We start from the raw sequence: 17,457 nt of genomic DNA, 5'->3' as shown, positions 1-17,457 counted from the left end.
AGTCCCTCTCAACTAGGGAGAATTCCGCCTACCAATCCATCTATCATCATGCCATCTTGTCATCCTGTACCATCCCTGTCATCATTGCCTTGCTCTACTCTATTGAACCATGAAATAATAATGAAGAAGAAGTGATCGAGAGAGAGTCATAAGAACATACCACTCTCCACTAACAAAAGTCAGTCCTTGATCCCAAATCAAGTTTTTGAACACCATGCATCCTAGTCATAGGGTGTATGGAAGTACACGATGCGTCCATCGGTAGTGCTATGGTCCCTAACCATCTTTTCCCAACTCATTGGCCAGATGAGAGGTACTTCTTGTCCTAGACTCCATGGGTAGGATGTGTGTTGGGGCATCAGCAGGAGAAGGTGAAGCACGCATCCTATGCATATGTCAATCGTAGGGGAAGGTGAACCACTCACCCTACACACATGTCAACCATAATGGGGTATCATAGGGGAAGGTGAACCACTCACCCTATGGTTGCTCATAGCTCCAAGAAGTACCCCAAGCCCCCCAGGAGCTCCCAAAGCTCAGTGTCCAACTCATATGGGACCCTCATAGGAGGGTCATTCCACGAATCCAAGTCTCTCTCTCGAAAGGTTAAGAATTTGACCTTCCCCAAAGGCTTTGTGAGAATGTCTGCAACCTGCTCTTCCGTCCTGATGTGTTGGAGCCTTATTGCTCCCTGTTGTGCCATATCCCGGATAAAGTGGTCCCTGATATCAATGTGCTTGGAGCGGTCGTGGAACACGAGATTCTCTAATAGGTGAATCCCACTCTGGTTGTCGCAAAAGATCACGGTGTTATCTAGCACATGTTCAAATAGCTCACTGAAGAGCTTCCTCAACCAAACTGCTTCACAAAAATCCATACTTGCAGCAATGTATTCGGCCTCGACGATGCTTAGTGAAACCAGTTTTTGCTTCCTGCCCATCCAAGATATTGAAGCAAACCCCAAAGAGAAGCAACTCCCAGATGTGCTATTACGATCCACCACACTGCCAGCCCAACCAGCATCTAAATATCCATGTAGCCTCAAGTTCCCGACAATGTATCTCAGTCCATAGTGGATTGTGCCCTAGAGATATCTCAAGAGATTCTTAAGAGCAATCCAATGCATGTGATGAGGCTCAACCAAAAATTGACTCAACTGTTCACAGCGAAGCATATGTCAGGACAGGAGTTGACCAAGAACATCAAGGCCCCCACAAGTTGGCGATACTCGAAAGGGTTCGCTAATCCGGGCCCAGCAACACTTCCACATAGCTTCTTCCTTTTCTTCCTTCTTTGAATCCCGGCTTGAACCCTTGACCTTGATTTCTTGGACCAACATTGTTCTTCCTCTTAGAACGAGTGGAGAAGCCGGTAGGATTGTTTCCATTTGAGGGCTTGTCTCTTTCCATCATCCTTATTTCTTCTTGAGTGCATTTAGCCAATAACTCATCAAATCCTGGAATCCTGTCATTGTTGAGGATGGTAGTGTTGAACACATACCATTCTCTTGTAAGACATCCAAGAGCAATAAGAGTAAGCTCCCTGTCACCAATGACTTCCCCAATAGATAGGAGATCATTCTTGATCTCGGTAGTCATCATGAAGTAGGATTGGATGGATTCTCCTCTATCCATCTTAATGTCTTTCAACTTGTTTTCGAGAAAGGGAACTTGATTTGCATTATTTACTTTGAACATCCCAACCAGCGTGTCATACATCCCCTTGGATGTTTCCAAATCATAAATATAGGCAACCAAAGTTTTGTGAATAGAATCAACAATAATTTTCTTAGCTTTAACCTCACCTTTGTTGTACTTTGTTTGTGCAGTTGTGGATGCATTTGAAGGAGGTTCTACTACTCTTCCTTTGACAAAGTCCATAGCATCATTTTCTTCCAATGTCAAATCTAAAGACATTTTCCATGCATTATAGTCGGATTTGTCCTTAAGCTTGTCCTCGGATTTGAAGTAAGATGTAGACATCCTTGGGAGTAGATCCAGGTCATTGTCCAGCAGCTTCCCTTAGTGATTGCTATTCTTCACTCTTGCTCAGGCTTTGTCTTCACCTGAGCTCTGATACCATGTTAATTTTAGATAACAATGGTATGTTCTATGCTTTAGCACAATTTACTTCAATGTTCCTTTAGCAGCCCAATGACAATTTTCAATTATATTCAGTAGCAATCACGTTAAGTTAAACACATTTATAGTAAATGCAGATAGAACATAAAAACATGTGCAAAAGACAAGCCAAGACAAGAGGACACAAGATATGGCGGATGCCAGGGACAAACCCCAATGTGGGGAAACCTTTTGATCAAATCTTCTTATTATTCTTCAATAGTTCAGCAGAGAGGGAGAGAGTACAAATATCAAATTAACTTGCCCAAAACGGTCCTGACAAATCAGCAGTCAACTGCAACCCTAACCAGAAATTCAACGATGGTCAAAGCAGCTCCAAAATGTCCTCCAAGCAGCTCGGTCAACAACAGATAAATTTGGCCTTCCAAGAGAGTCAAAGTCAGCCCAAAACAGATCGTTCAAACAAGTCAAAGGAGAGAGAAACCCTGCTGTAAATTCTGCAGTCATATCAGAATTTCAATCTTGAAGTCAACTCAGTCAACCTGTCCCAAACTCCCCGAAAATTGTGCCAATAAATGCAGCCTACAAGAATCAGATTTTTGCCCACAAGAAAGAAGTCAACGCTGGTCAAAAGCACCCAAGTCAACGCTCATCAACGCTGCATTGTTTTCTTGAAATTTGGCCAGCAAACAAACTCAAAAATTCTTCCTCCTTTCACACGTGCGAAGTAGAGAAGGTTGCCTCGGATTTTTCCCACAAGAAAGAAGTCAACGTTGGTCAAAAGCACCCAAGTCAACACTCGTCAACGCTGCTTTGTTTTCTTGAAATTTGGCCAGCAAACAAACCTAGAAATTCGTCCTCCTCTCCCACGTGCGAAGTAGAGAAGGCTGCCTCCAAGTTGTACGCACCAATTAAGAAAGGGGAGAGAGATATGTGATGAGATGAGTGATGTCCAAATGAGAAAGAGGTCACTCCTATTTATAACACTTCGTTGAGGGTGAGGAGACACATCTATTGGGCTTCATGAGCGTACATTTGACTGAGGTTGACCTTGACAATTTGTGCATGAGAGAGAATATCTGTTTCTGCTTGTCAGAATGAGATGATCCTTATATCAAAATTGGACCTCTCGAAAAGAGGAATCCAATACAATAATCATATGAGTTTTCCTAAAGTGGAATTTGGCCCTAGTTGCCAATTTTAACAAAGAATGGAGTCAAAATGAAATTGATTGAGGAATTTTGCCTTACCAAGGAGCCTTCGCATGCCCGAGAGAAGCAACTACAAGGTCACAAGAAATATTTATACTTCGACTTGCCAAGTAATGGAGTTCAAGGTGCAAAGAGTTAACCCACCCCTAGGAATGTTTTGATCTTCTTGCCAAGAAAATGACACATGCAACGAGCCAAGATTACCAAGTGTTTAAGAACTTTGCATCATAATTAGGGCATAAATAACCATAGCAAAAGCATTCCATACATTAGACCATAAACATGAAAGATTTTCCATAACAAAATCACTTACATGACATGAAGATTATATCCATCCATTAGACTTGCAAAGAATGAAGCTTCAAGACAAATAACAAATATCCCAACATCAAAATGCATCAATTGATCTCCAATTCATCCAACAATAGCAAGTCTGAATTTTTTTTCTCCAAAGAGATACCAATCCAAGTGACAATGAATGAGAGAGAATGCCTCTCTTCTATTTATACAATCCTCTAAGGGATTCGAATGGCCTATTTTAGCCTAATAATGCCCCTAAAGTAAAATAATGTGCAAAATAACAATATTTTTGGTGACAAGCCCACCAAATAGCTCCATAATATGAAAAATAAGCCTCTCAAGAGGGCCAAAATAATAATACAATAGCTAGGAGGGTCATTGGAAGGCCTAGTGAAGTCCAATATGTGCCAAAATGAATGAAAGGGCTCAAGATATAGTAATGAAGGGGATGGCCCCTTGATCTCCAAGAAAATGACCTATGGTGCTCCCAAGTGGCTGTGAGGGCTCAAAAACATCCTCATGGGTCTCTAACTAAATCAAACAAATGTGCATCCCATCTGCAAGGGTTGGAAGGATGATGCAAACCCTCCCTGTCTCCCATGGTAAGTCACAACCCCATTTGGGCCCTGGATCAACTGCCAAGTGTGTCGTGCAAGTGTGGAGTCGGCTGGACTAGGTGATCTAGGTGCATCATCGTCATCAAATAAGTGGGACACGAGCGAGCAATGAATGATGTTGAAGGATCCCATGGCATGGCTATCTACTCTCTGCTGCAGTGGAGGCCTATGGCTCTCAACGCACACCTTACAAATGCTAATAAGACCCTTTGGAGGGCTTGGACCCCGTATAGGGAGACCAAACTCCAAGATGGGTCTGCAATCATGTATAAGATCCAACGTGTCTCCTCACCTTTCAATACAACAAATCATTATTGTAATTGAGAAAATGAGCTTACAAATCATGGAACCAAGTGGACACTTCATAATGGCGTGCCCTTCCATAATGGGATTTAGAGTGTACAAGTGTCTCTAAGTTAAGGAGGAGGTTAATCAAGGACCCTATTAGGTGGTTTCAACCTCTACGGAATGACAGGTCCATGGTACATCCGTAATGTGGCAGGTGTCATGTGATATAATTATGGCACAGAGTGGGGCAAGGGAAAGGCTCCAAACCAGATGCCATGGTACAAAGGTAGCTATGATGAGGAAAGCCCACACTTGGGTGTATAGATGTAGGAGGGAGCAATCGTGGTACATGAGTCCCTCAGACTTTGTTTTTCCACCCTTCTTCATATGCCTTTTGCCTTTTATTAATTTTTCTTTTAAAACTGCTTGGGGCTCCAGGTGATGAGAGCATGATGTGAATGATATAGCAGTTAATAACCCCTTAAGGTTGGGAAATTCACCGCCCACCAGGGGTTGGGACAATCATGGGTTCCTTAGTGATATATGGGCCAATATAGGGGACCCTAGGAACCAGGGTGGTGGCCATAATGAATTGGCTTTTGCCCACGTGCTACATTTGTATGTCCCGGACATCTTTTGCATTTTATGGTACATTTCTTGTTGAGAGTTCACCAAACAACGCTTTCTACATTCTTTTTAGTTGCATCAACATCTGGGGCATCGTTCCAGGCCCGACCCAAAGTGTGGACAAGAGGAGGGGGTGGCTAACTCCTTGTGGACCCAATTGACAAATGTGTACTCAGATGGGAAATATGTGAAAAGGGGTTATGACAGGCGGAGGGGAGTGATATATGTGGTGTCGGGAAGTGGGACCACGCAACCAAAATTAGAATTTCTCATGTAGTGCCCCTCCTAAAGCTAGTAGCCAATCAAGGAGATCCCACGAGACTAAGATACAAGGTTAACCATCAACTTGGACAAGGGAACAAGAGTACAAACCAAGCCCATTCTTCGCAGCGAATTCCCCCACTAATCCATGTCCAAAAGCGTCCATGATAAGTAAGCAAAAGTACCCAACTACATAATGAAAGCCATACCTTTGGGGTTGGAACGCCCGTATTCAAACATACAATCATAACCAGTGTGGAAAAAGTCCCGATAAAATCGGGATTTATTCCCCAAAACGCGATTTTTTCAAAAAAAGGATTAAATCGGCCGACTTTTTGCCGACTTTTTAAAAAACGAAAAAATCGGGATTAAATCGAATTACTCCCGATTAAATCGGGAGTCGATGGCAAAAAATCGGCTAAGTTAAAAAAATTTCGTCCGCGGGCATAAAAACCAGAATTCGTCGTTTTATTTTTTAATTGTGTTTTGGGCTGGCTTGTTCGCTGTGGAGGAGAAACGAGGGTTTCCAGTTCGAAGAAGTTGTGGCCCGTGGGTGTGCATTTGCTAGCCGCAAGCGTCCGCCGTCAAGCCCGGCAAGGTGACAAGGTAAGTTTAATGTTTATACTTTATAACTATTACGTAACCGGTAACACGTTACATGTAATTGTATGTAATGACTGTAATTGTATGTAATCCCCTTCTAAATATACATTAATGTCTTATTCGTATACACTGTACAGTAATATATGGGGCCGGTGGGCATTAATTCGTAAAATTGGGAGTGTTGTTGTGTTGAGCTGTATCTGTTAGCCTTTAAAAACGTTTTTCCATTGCTATTTTCTCACTTTCAGCTATAGGGAAAGAGCTGTCACTGTCTCTCATTGTGCGGTTGAAGGGTAAAATCATGGTTTGAAGTTTCAACACTGGTCTCAACTCAAACAAATGTTCATTGCTCTTCTAGACATGGAGACCGTGAATTGCCTTCAGTGATGAGAATGGCAAGCTCCTGTCATACTTCCACTCTCCTTGTGCTGCATAGGCTAAGTGACCTCAATTCTGAGTTATGCACCAGCTATCATAAGATGCCAAACTTCAACAACACTTGACCATAGAGATGCTCACTGTTTTACTTCTAAATTAATTCCAACAGTTCCGTTTATGTTGCAAAAGAGAGATATGTTACTTGCAGACCGAGATACCCAAATGTAATGTCACATATGCCTTAAAGTATATTTCTGTTTGAGGTCTGTAATATAAGAATTTTTGTTTTTTCAAAAGAGGGAGCCGCAATCAAAAACACTCAAGCAAATCTCTAATCATGAAAGTTTAAAGAAATTTAACTCTGTATCACATAAGATACCACCATACGGAACTCTGAACTTTGAGTTATAGTGACTGTCCTGAAATCTTTTGCCAGAGGTCCGAAGTTGGGTAGAAGAGTCAGGTCTAAACTTTGAAGTTTGAACTTTGAAGGGATTCCAAGTGTTTTGTAAATGTTCTCGTTACTAAAAAATTTGGATTTTTATGTCTAACATAATTTATTTATATTTATTTTATTGTTATTATTTAATATTTATGACTGTAATAAATTATTTAATAAATTTAAAATTATGACTGTAATAAATTATGACTGTAATAAATTATTTCACTGTACATACATTTATGATTTATTATTTAATATTTACTAATTTGTTTCTAAATTCTAAGTGCAATACAAATTAGTAAATTACTAATTATAATTTGTTGATTTGAATTTGTTTCCATTCTTTTTGTGCCCAGGTTTAAACTTTAAATTCCAGCTCAAAGTTTAAAACAAAATGCCGAGGGTTTTGGATTCTATGTGGGAGTTTGGTGAGCCTGATGTTATACCTGAAACTGGGGCGGTCAATAGAATGTATTTGACTTGCAAATTGTGTGGAAAGCATATGTCAGGAGGCATCAACAGATTAAAATTCCATTTGGGGCAAATTCCAGGCCAAAATATTGAACTTTGCAAAGAGACAACTCCAGAAATCATCCGACGGGCCATTCAATCATTGATGGATAAAGAGGAAGGAAAAGACACCAGGGCAACACTAAGAAACCAAATTGCAGGGGGCTCAAGAGTGGGGGGAATTGAGAGTGGCAATGTTTCTACAGCAGCATCACCTTCCTCACCCATGGGTACATTGGGTAGTGGTACTCATCCTTCTATCTCATCTTTTTTTGTTCCTAGAACAGCAGCTGGTTCAAAACCTGGGATTAGATCATCATTGAAAAAAAAGGAAAAGGCAGAAGCTGACAAGTTGGTCAGTAGGTGTCTTCTATGGAGTGATGTTCCCTTCAACATTGCCAAGACAAACCCATTCTACCAGCCTATGTTTGATGCTGTTGCTGTCGTTGGCCCGGGGTACAAAGCCCCCACCTTTGCAGAGTTGAGAGGGCCTCTTCTTCAAGATGAAAAGATTGAGTGCACTGCTAGATTGGCAGAGTTTAGGGCATCATGGGAGCACACTGGATGCACAGTCATGTCAGATGGTTGGACTGACCAGAAGGGTAGGACCCTTCTTAACTTCTTGGTTAGTTGTCCCAAGGGGACAATGTTTATGAAATCTGTTGATGCATCTGACCACATTAAAGATGCACGTTTATTATGTGAGTTGTTGGACCTCTTCATTCAGGAAGTAGGCCCAAGCAATGTTGTCCAAGTCATAACGGACAACGCTGCAAATTATGTTGCAGCTGGCAAGATGCTTATGGAGAGGTATCCTAACTTGTTTTGGACACCTTGCGCTGCTCATTGCATTGACTTGATGTTGGAGGATATATGTAAAATTCCTACTGTGAGGGATATTGTTGAATCATCCAAGAGCATAACAAAATTTATTTATAATCATTCATCTGTGCTTAGCTTGATGAGAAAATTCACCAACAAAAAAGAGTTGGTGCGGCCTGCCATTACACGATTTGCCACTTCTTTCATATCTCTTCAGTCTCTGTTGAATTCTATGTGGGAGGTGAAGGGCATGTTTCTCTCAGCGGAATGGCGTTCTTTATCTATTAGCCGCAAACCGGAGGGAGAGGGCATATGCAGACTAGTTTCATATGATCAGAGCTTTTGGGCAGGAGTAGAGGAGGTGTGTGCCATTTCAGAACCTTTGGTAAAGGTTCTTCGGTTGGTTGATGGAGAGAAGCCCGCAATGGGCTACTTGTATGAGGCCATGGATAGGGCCAAAGAAGCCATCCGTGCTTATTATGCAGATAAGGGAGACGAAGGGTTGGAGAAACAACAGGTCATATGGGGAGTGATTGATCAGCGATGGAACAATACCCTCCATCGCCCCATTCATGCTGCAGGTGTCTACCTCAACCCTGCATTTTCTTATGCTTGTGGTTTCAGATTTGATGCCGAGGTGATGGATGGATTCTTCACTTGTGTCGAGAGGATGGTGTCATCTAGGCGAGAACGTGAGGAGATTTCTAAAGAAATGGAGGTCTATAGGATGGGAGGTGGCACATTTTGTTTTGACATGGCTATTCAGAATAGGACGACCAAAATGCCAGGTAAGTTTCAGTTTGTTTCAAATTTTCAAGTTTAGAATTTCAATGTTTTTTTGTATGTTTCTCATTTTTCTTTTAACTTGTAGATGCTTGGTGGACAAGCTATGGTGCCAGAGTACCAAATCTCCAAAAGCTTGCCATTCGAGTGCTCAGCCAAACATGCAGTTCCTCTGGGTGTGAGCGCAACTGGAGTGTATTTGACAAAATACACTCCAAAAAGCGCAACAGGTAAAAACTAAAAAGATTTCAAATTAAATTTTTTGAATTCATTTGATTAATTTTAATATTTAAATTTTCTAAGTACTAATTTACAATCTATGACCCTAATACAGATTGGAATCCAAACGCCTCAATGACATGGTATACGTCTACTACAATCTTCGATTGTGGGTGAGACAGCTTCAGAAACCTACTGATGTGGAAGCCATCTCATTGGACAATATTGATACCACCGCTGCATGGAGAGTCGAGACTGAGAGGCCAATCTTGGACACGATCCCGGATTGGTTAGGTGTGGATCTAGAGGATGTAGCAGTTGCAGAGGAGGGAGAGCTAGAGATAGAGGAGGAGGAGGCGGAGCAACATCAGGGTCAGGAGGCAGTAGCAGAGCTGGATGAGGATGCTGAGGAGGAGGTGACACCATCTAGGTTGGGCAGCAGCAGCGGCAGCGTAGCACAGAGGCCACCTCTTCCATCAGCTTCTAGAGGACGATTGAGTCCATTTCCTTTTGTATCCTCAGGGGCAGGGTCTTCTTCCTCTAGAGGAAAAGGCAAAGCCATTCCCTATTCCCGTAAAAGGGGAAGAGGATCTCAGTGACTGATTAGTGATTACTTGATGACTTTTAGATGACTCATGATGTACATTTATTATATTTTTTGTTGATATTTTGACTCTTGAGAGTTGAAACTCAGACAGGACTCAAAATTCAGGAGTGGATTCACTATTTTGATATGTGATGCAGCACTAGACTTCATATACATATTATATATTAGCTTTCTTTACATGTTTATGTGGAAATGCATTTATTTGATGTTGTGGATACTCTAGATGTTAAAAAAAATTAAAAAAAAATGAATAATTTTGTGTTTTTTTAATTTTGCCGACTTTTTCGAAAAACTCCCGACTTTGCCGAGTTTTTCAACTTTTGGACCCTTGCCGAATTAATCCCGACAGCGACTTTTTCCACATTGATCATAACATATAGGTGAGGGAGCATAATGGTTAGCTCAAGTGGTGGAGATGATGGCACATCGAGCTGCTGGCTGCAAGGAGTTGCTGGCTGTCGGTTGACGACCATCTAGGAGAAAAAATTCTCGTATGGGTGTCACCCACAGATGTTGGGTAACACTTTCTAGGTAGGAGCAGCTAAAGGACAACTTTATTAGATGTTTCCAACCCCTAAGCGAAAGTAACATTTCCGCAATCCACCCTTCAATCGATAGGTTTTAGTGAATAATGATGGTAATGGAGGGGAGAATACTTCATGGCCAAGTGTCAGGATCAAAGGCACTAGCATGATTAGGATCCACATCCTAAGCATAAAAATGTAAGTGGGGAGCAATCTCGGATGCATGAGTTAGCAACTCAGCCTTTGTTTTTTCACCCCTCTAGTGCACCTTTTACTTTTGCTTGATTGTACTTTGTATTATTGTTCGTAAACTCAATGGCTTAGAGCTTGCTTTGTATGATGTATACCAGTGGTATTACCCATTAATGATGGGGCAATTCATTGCCCATCAGGGTTGGGAAATGCAAGGGTTCATTTTGTAATGTATAGGAGAAACATATGCCCAAGAATCGGGCAATGGCAATAATCAATGAGGTAGACCTCGTGCTAGGCTTTCACTCACGTGCTAATGCATATATCTTGGCCATCTTTTGCATTTTTGATATTATTTTATTTTATTTTGTAGCCATAATATGCTCTTTCTTTTTCTTTTATGATCCGGATTCGATCATTATATTGTTTTTCATCCATCTTGATGCTTTTAGAGTGGAAAAAGTGGAGGAATCAGCACACGGGATTGTTTTTACTAAAGGTACCCAGTTTGGCAACACAGGGTTCGAAACCTTCCTGGCGAGTTATAAGGCATCAAACGACATTTTTGGGGGATAGAACTTTGCCACATTAATAGCACTCCTTTTCATGTTATTCTGCACACAAAGACATTTCCAAAGGCACAAGAATCGTGTCAATTGAAGTCTATATGTGAAAGTTCTGCCACTCATAAGTTGACCTTCATGTTTTCACCACCATAAATTGAGAGGATGCCACGTTAGCCCCCAATATTCATGGAAAAGGGTTTGGCCATGTGATTATGATGTAGAAGACTCTAGAAGAGTATTGTAACTCTAGTTAAGAGTTGAGGTAGTCGAACCTAACCACTAGTAGGCTATCGGGTTGTGTTATAATCGAGCCAGTAAGAGGAAAAGCGATTCCATTCTTTAGAGTGCATTTGTTCTATAGTTGAGCAAAAATAGCCAAGAGCGATAGGAGGTAGAGCACACAGGGAGGATTTGTGCACTATAGCTGCCCACGAGTCACAGGCCATACTTCTTTGTATTCATAGCCATATTTCCATTCAAAGAAGGTGCAAAGCGGCCTCACCTTCCAGCTGAGTTTTTCTCCCAAAAGGGTTTCCCAGAGCATATCTTTTGTCAAATGTGTGTGTGAACTTTTATTTTTTCGTTCTCTATTTTCTGCATAATTTTAATTCGCATGCATGCACTATTAACAGTAAATATAGAGATCCAGAAATCTTATAAAATTGTAATAGTGTATAATTTCATATTTTAAATATAAATTTTGTCAGAACTGTTATGACGAACTGTCAAGTGGAATATCCACAGTAGTTTACGGATCATATTGGTATCAGAGCAAGTTTCTTTGCGTGTAATGTGGATATTTACAAGAGATCTAGATTAGCTAGGCCAAAAGTTGCAAAACCCTAATCATGGCCGACGAATCTATGAATAGCCCTCGTGATCCTGCAGAGGAGAGGTTCTCACAGCCATAACAATAGGTCGCTAATATAAATCGTAGTGTAAATCTTCTCATGGAGACTCTGAGCAATAAACCTAGAATATTTGGAGAAGATGGGGGTTCAAATGCAGAGGGCAAATCAGAAAGGGAATAAAGAGATCTGGATGAAACAGAGAATCAACCAAAGAAATGACCTGGAAAATATCTACCTAGTTCAGGTGTCGTGAATTAATCACAGCCCCTGATTAATATGGAAGCGAATATCGATATCAAGTTGTACCACAGCAAGATCGACGCTCTAAGTTGAATCACTGGTTGCAGCAACTAGAAGTGCATTTTAGCGTCGATCGAATTGAGGAAGAACAGAAGATTTCATTTGTGTCGTTGAAATTAGAGGGTCATGCACTGACTTGGTGAGAGAGCCACATGGAGACCTAGAGGTTGGACGGAGTGCCTCCAGTGGATAAAATAGCACTACTTAAAAGAAGGGGCAAAGCATGCGGGAGTACACCACAAAGTTTAGAAAGATGGCCATCATGTTGGATATCTCCCCAAAGAACCCAAATGTACTCAAATATTTGGGGGGTCTACACCACCATCTGTGGGAGCAAGTCATGTTGTTCAAGCCCAAATCAGTGGATGATGATTGTGTACAGTCACAGTGCTTGGAGAACATATGCCTGAAGATAGTGCAATCAAGTGGATCGAAGCAAAAGGAGCAACAAGACGCTTCTGAGGAGGGGAAGAAGAAAAAAGGGAAAAGATAAAAATTCGACAGCCATTGCACACCAGTCCAAAGATCCCAGCAACCACTGCAACATTCAGGGCCATACAAAGGAGAAGTGTTGGAAGTTGCATCCAGAGCTAAACCTGAAGTACAAGAAAGACAATAAGAAGAAGAATCTCATGGTCGCTAATTTGAGCAACCAAATTGTAAGCAGCTCGGACATGGATGAGAAGATCCTTTGTACGTCAGTGTAGAAGGAGGTTGTTGGACACAAATTGTCATTGATGTCAATATGGCAATATTCAAGAGGAGGAGACAGAGCCACCAAAGGAGCAGATGGAGACGAGAGGAGCAAACAGAGCCAAAGAAGAAGAGCAAACAGAGCCACCAGAGGAGCAGACAAAGCCAAAGAAGAGGAGCACACAGAGTTATCGGGAGCCATCAGAGGAGAAAACCCATATATATATATATATATATATATATATATGCATGCATTTAAACACTATTGGGAGCGGCCAATACACTATCGGAGGCCAAAAACTCACGTATACATGCCTTTACACAATCGGAGGCGGAAAGCGGACTTGAAACCGTATACACGGGAGTGTTGAGTTGTATCGGGTCCGGCACACAATATCACATCGGGACTTCGGGAGGGAAGTCATACAGTGTTAAGCGGCCCCTTTGCGATCGCCGATAGCGATTATCGCATCGGGAATTCGGAGCGGAGGTAATACAATGTAAGCGACCCTGTGTGACTTGCGATCGCCGATAGCGATTATCGCATCGGACCTGACCCTGTGCGACTTGCGATCGCCGATAGCGATATCGCATCGGACCTCCGCCAAGGGCAACCCCCGATTGCGATAAGATTGCGGACCCGACGGGCATATAAACCATGGTTAATACCATATCGCATCTGGTTCATCGGAGCAGTGGAGTATCGGCCCATCGGCCATTGGCAATATCATGGGGTTGATGTATAAAGGACCCCTGGAAGCCTTGCGACTGTCGATTGCGATTTCACTGCGGACCCGACATAGGTATAGATACGGGTGCAATGATCCTTGAAGTCCGCCCTTTAGCACGTTCACCTGTTTTTTGCTCATATTTCCTATGTAATTGAATATTTGTCTTGCGCAGCGTTTGGAGGCAAAAATACACTAAGGGATGCTTAGGATGGTTCAAGAAGCCTGAACGATAGCTCAAAAGGCTAGAATCAAGCCGATTGTGATTGCGATAGGGCGTGGCATGTCCGTTAAACGAAACTGTGTTGGTGGATGCCTGTTATCATTGAAAAAACGGGCACAGTGACCGTAAAGCCAAGAAGTTGAATGGAAAGCCAGCACAGAGGAAGCCACAACGACCAAGGAGGGAAGTTGAAAAATCAAGCGAGTCAAAGGAAACGACAGCTACCGAGGAGGAAGCCAAAGAGGCGGTGGAAAGCGGAAACGAAGAGTCAGAGGCATCTGAAATACATAAAAACATAAAAACAAAGTGAGATGGTGATTGATGAATGTATAATCAGTGAGAGAGGAAGCCGAAGAACCTGCAAGAGGAAGGAAAGGCCAGAGAAGCAAGAGAAGAGCAGAAGCTCAACAGGCTTGTGAGTAGAGAACAGCAGCAGAACAGTTTATATTAGGTTGGGTTGGAGCCCAAGAAGTTGGAGCCTCAGAACTGAACAGGACTAAAGTCATTAGGGGTAGGTGCTCCTAAGTGCAGAACCACTACTAAACAAAGTTGGTGCTCTGGAGGTTGGAGCCTCACTGAAGTCCAAGTTGGAGCTTGACAACTATTCACAGTCAGATATATACTTATATTGTATTTATTTCATTGCACTATCTTGAGTTTTAATAAAAGCATTTATTCTAGTTGTTGATCATTGTGTTATGTGTATGCATATACATATCTATATATGCTTTTGGCAATCACTAGAACAATTAAAAAAAAAATAAGAAATATTGATTCACCCCCCTCTCAATATTTCCAACAGAGGTGAATCTACGTAGCCTTCAGCAACAGAAAAAAGAAAGAAATGACCAAACTCTTCCATATAAAAATACATGTCAAGAAGACAAAGATTGATGCTTTGTTTGACACTGGATCGCAAGTGAATCTCATTACAACATAGGTAGTCAATAAGTTGGGGCTGGAAGTTCATGATCATCCAAACCCATCTCCACATGGATGGGTAAGTAAAGATGCAAAGTTGAAAGTAACAAAATAGTGCAAAATTAGATTTGCCATTAGTGTTAATTTTATTGATGAAGTAGAACTGGATGTGGTTCCCTTTGACGTATGCGTTGTCGTGTTTGAGAGTCCCTACATGTACATGCAAGATGCAATATTCATGCAAAGAGCCAACTAATGTCAGCTCGTCAAGGATGGAAAATCGTTCATCATCAATGCGCACAAAAGCTAGTTGAAAATTTCGTTGGTAAGTGTCAACCAAGCCAAGAAATTGATCAGTTCTAGTAAGAATTATGTTTTGTTGTTTTTAAGAGAAAATAAGTTTGTAGAAGAGTCAGTAAGAGGCAAGGCATCCTTGGAGGGGTGTGCTAAGAAACAAAAACAACAACTAGAAGAGTTGCTACAGGCATACAGGGTTGTGTTCCGAGAATTAGATGTGGTTCCCCTTGATGTATGTGGAGTCATGTTTGGGAGTCCCTACATGTACATGCAAGATGCAATATTCATGCAAAGAGCCAACTAATATCAGCTCATCAAGGATGGAAAATCGTTCATCATCAATGAGCACAAAAGCTAGTCGAAAATTTCATTGGTAAGTGTCAACCAAGCCAAGAAATTGATCAGTTCTAGTAAGAATTATGTTTTGTTGTTTTTAAAAAAAAATAAGTCTGTAGAAGAGTCAGTAAGAGGCAAGGCATCTTTGGAGGGGTGTGCTAAGAAAAAAAAACAGCAACTAGAAGAGTTGCTACAGGCATACCGGGTTGTGTTCCGAGAGCCAAAGGGTTACCACCTAAGAGGGAAGTGCACGAAATCCAACTATTGTCAAACTCCCCAAGCTGGACTTAAAGTTTGGATATCACTAGGTTAGAGTCAAAGAAGAAGATACATGCAAGACCATCTTCAAAACCAAGCAAGGTTTGTCTGAGTGGTTAATAATGCCATTTGGCATATGTAATGCAGCAACTACATTTATGAGATTAATGAATGATGTACTGCACCCTTTTATAGATTCATTTGTTATTCTCTATTTCTATGACATACTGGCATATAGGGTTGCGTTCTGAGAGCCCAAAGGATCACCACCTAAGAGGGAAGTGCACGAGATCCAACTATTGTCAAACTCCCCATTGCCAAACATTCGGTGAATCAGTTGTACAGGCAGTCTATTATAGAAGTGAGTGAGGTGAAGAAACAGGTGTAGCAGCTACTAGAACAGGGTGTCATTCAACCAAGTATATCACCATGTGGATCACCCATCATAATTGTGCCAAAGAAGGACGAGACTTGGCAGATGTGTATAGATTACAGGGTGTTGAACAAAATCACGCTCAAAAATAGATACCCCATGCCCAGAATAGACGATCTGTTGGACCAGTTGCAGCAAGCAAAACACTTCACCAAGCTGGACTTAAAGTTTGGATATCACTAGGTTAGAGTCAAAAAAGAAGATACATGCAAGACCGCCTTCAAAACCAAGCAAGGTTTGTCTGAGTCGTTAATCATGCCATTTGGCCTATGTAATGCACCAACTATATTTATGAGATTAATGAATGATGTATTGCGCCCTTTTATAGATTCATTTGTTATTCTCTATTTCTATGATATACTGGTACACAATGCTGCCTAGGAGGAGCACATCTCACATTTGACGCAAGTGTTGGAGACATTAAAGAAGCACCAGCTGCTAGCAAATCTCAAGAAGTGTGAGTTTGCACAACAGACTTTGCTATATATGGGGTATGTGATAAGGTGTATGAGAGCTCAAAAAAGATCCTGCCAAGATGGAGGCCATCATGAAATGGTCGGTGCCTACTAATGTTTCTGAGGTCAAGAGTTTTATTGGGGAAGCACAGTACTTGAGGAAATTCATAGCCTCATTTTCAACAGTAGCAACACCGCTTCACACCATAACAGCAAGTGGTAAGAGTTTTCAGTGGGGAAAGGGTCAACATAGGGCTTTTGAAAAGCTAAAAGAGAAGATCAATCAAGCACCAATTTTTGCATTACCAAACTTGCAGCAACCCTTTGAAGTGGAGACAAATGCCAGTGTGTATGCTATGGAAGTGGTCTTGATGCAGGGAGGAAGGTTTGTATGCTACCATTTTGAATTGTTTCATGAGGCAATTCTTAAATACCCTACCTACGATAAGGAGCTATATGCCCTAGTGCAAGCTGTGAAGAAGTAGAAGCATTGTCTAATGGGCAAGGAGACAATATTACACACAGATCACTAGCCACTACAGTACTTGCAGGCCCAGAGTAAGCTACAACAGACCAGGCATTACAAGTGTACGGCGCTTTTACAACAGTTTCATTTGGCAACCAAGTACAAGCAGGGTAGCACAAACAAGCTGGCTTAAATGCTTTCAAGGCCACCCACACCAAAGATCACAGCTTTGGGAACTCTTATGCACCTGGAGCCATTCATCCATGATGTATAGAGAGAGTCATATTCAGAGGATGAGGACTTCAAGGATGTGTTTCAGCAGTTGCAGAGTCAAAGTTATGTGCACGATGGCGATAGTAGTGTTGACTAACATCTCCAAGATGGGTTATTATACAGCCAGGATAAGTTATATGTTCCTAAAGGTGAGAGATTACAGTTGATTAGAGAGACTCACACTTCTAAGGT

At 41.6% G+C, this 17,457-nt stretch overlaps 2 protein-coding genes across 2 annotated transcripts in view; one reads left to right on the top strand and one right to left on the bottom strand.

Annotated features, from left to right (window-relative positions):
- The window catches only part of OEP80 (outer envelope protein of 80 kDa), a 398,126-nt gene that overhangs the window by 284,803 nt on the left and 95,866 nt on the right, over window positions 1-17,457 (bottom strand). The window lies entirely within an intron of this gene.
- Window positions 7,203-9,912, top strand: LOC149154478 (uncharacterized). The gene is made up of 3 exons (XM_089439394.1): window positions 7,203-8,928; window positions 9,012-9,153; window positions 9,258-9,912. Exons 1-3 carry the CDS (start codon window positions 7,203-7,205, stop codon window positions 9,739-9,741), a joined length of 2,352 nt encoding a protein of 783 aa, XP_089295520.1. The 3' UTR covers window positions 9,742-9,912.

The sequence above is a fragment of the Pinus tabuliformis genome, chromosome 9 (assembly GCF_031772625.1).
Source record: "Pinus tabuliformis cultivar Carrire ecotype Pingquan chromosome 9, CPIR1, whole genome shotgun sequence".
Taxonomy (NCBI): Eukaryota; Viridiplantae; Streptophyta; class Pinopsida; order Pinales; family Pinaceae; genus Pinus; species Pinus tabuliformis.
Note: the sequence above shows the minus strand (reverse complement) of the source record. Positions and strands in the feature narration are given on the sequence as shown.

What these genes read in the sequence shown, in the direction of transcription:
- LOC149154478 (XM_089439394.1), top strand. Translation starts at nt 7,203, where the DNA reads ATGCCGAGGGTTTTGGATTCTATGTGGGAGTTTGGTGAGCCTGATGTT. An exon ending in TAGGACGACCAAAATGCCAG is followed by an intron (nt 8,929 to 9,011) that starts GTAAGTTTCAGT and finishes TTTAACTTGTAG; the next exon opens with ATGCTTGGTGGACAAGCTAT. An exon ending in CACTCCAAAAAGCGCAACAG is followed by an intron (nt 9,154 to 9,257) that starts GTAAAAACTAAA and finishes ACCCTAATACAG; the next exon opens with ATTGGAATCCAAACGCCTCA.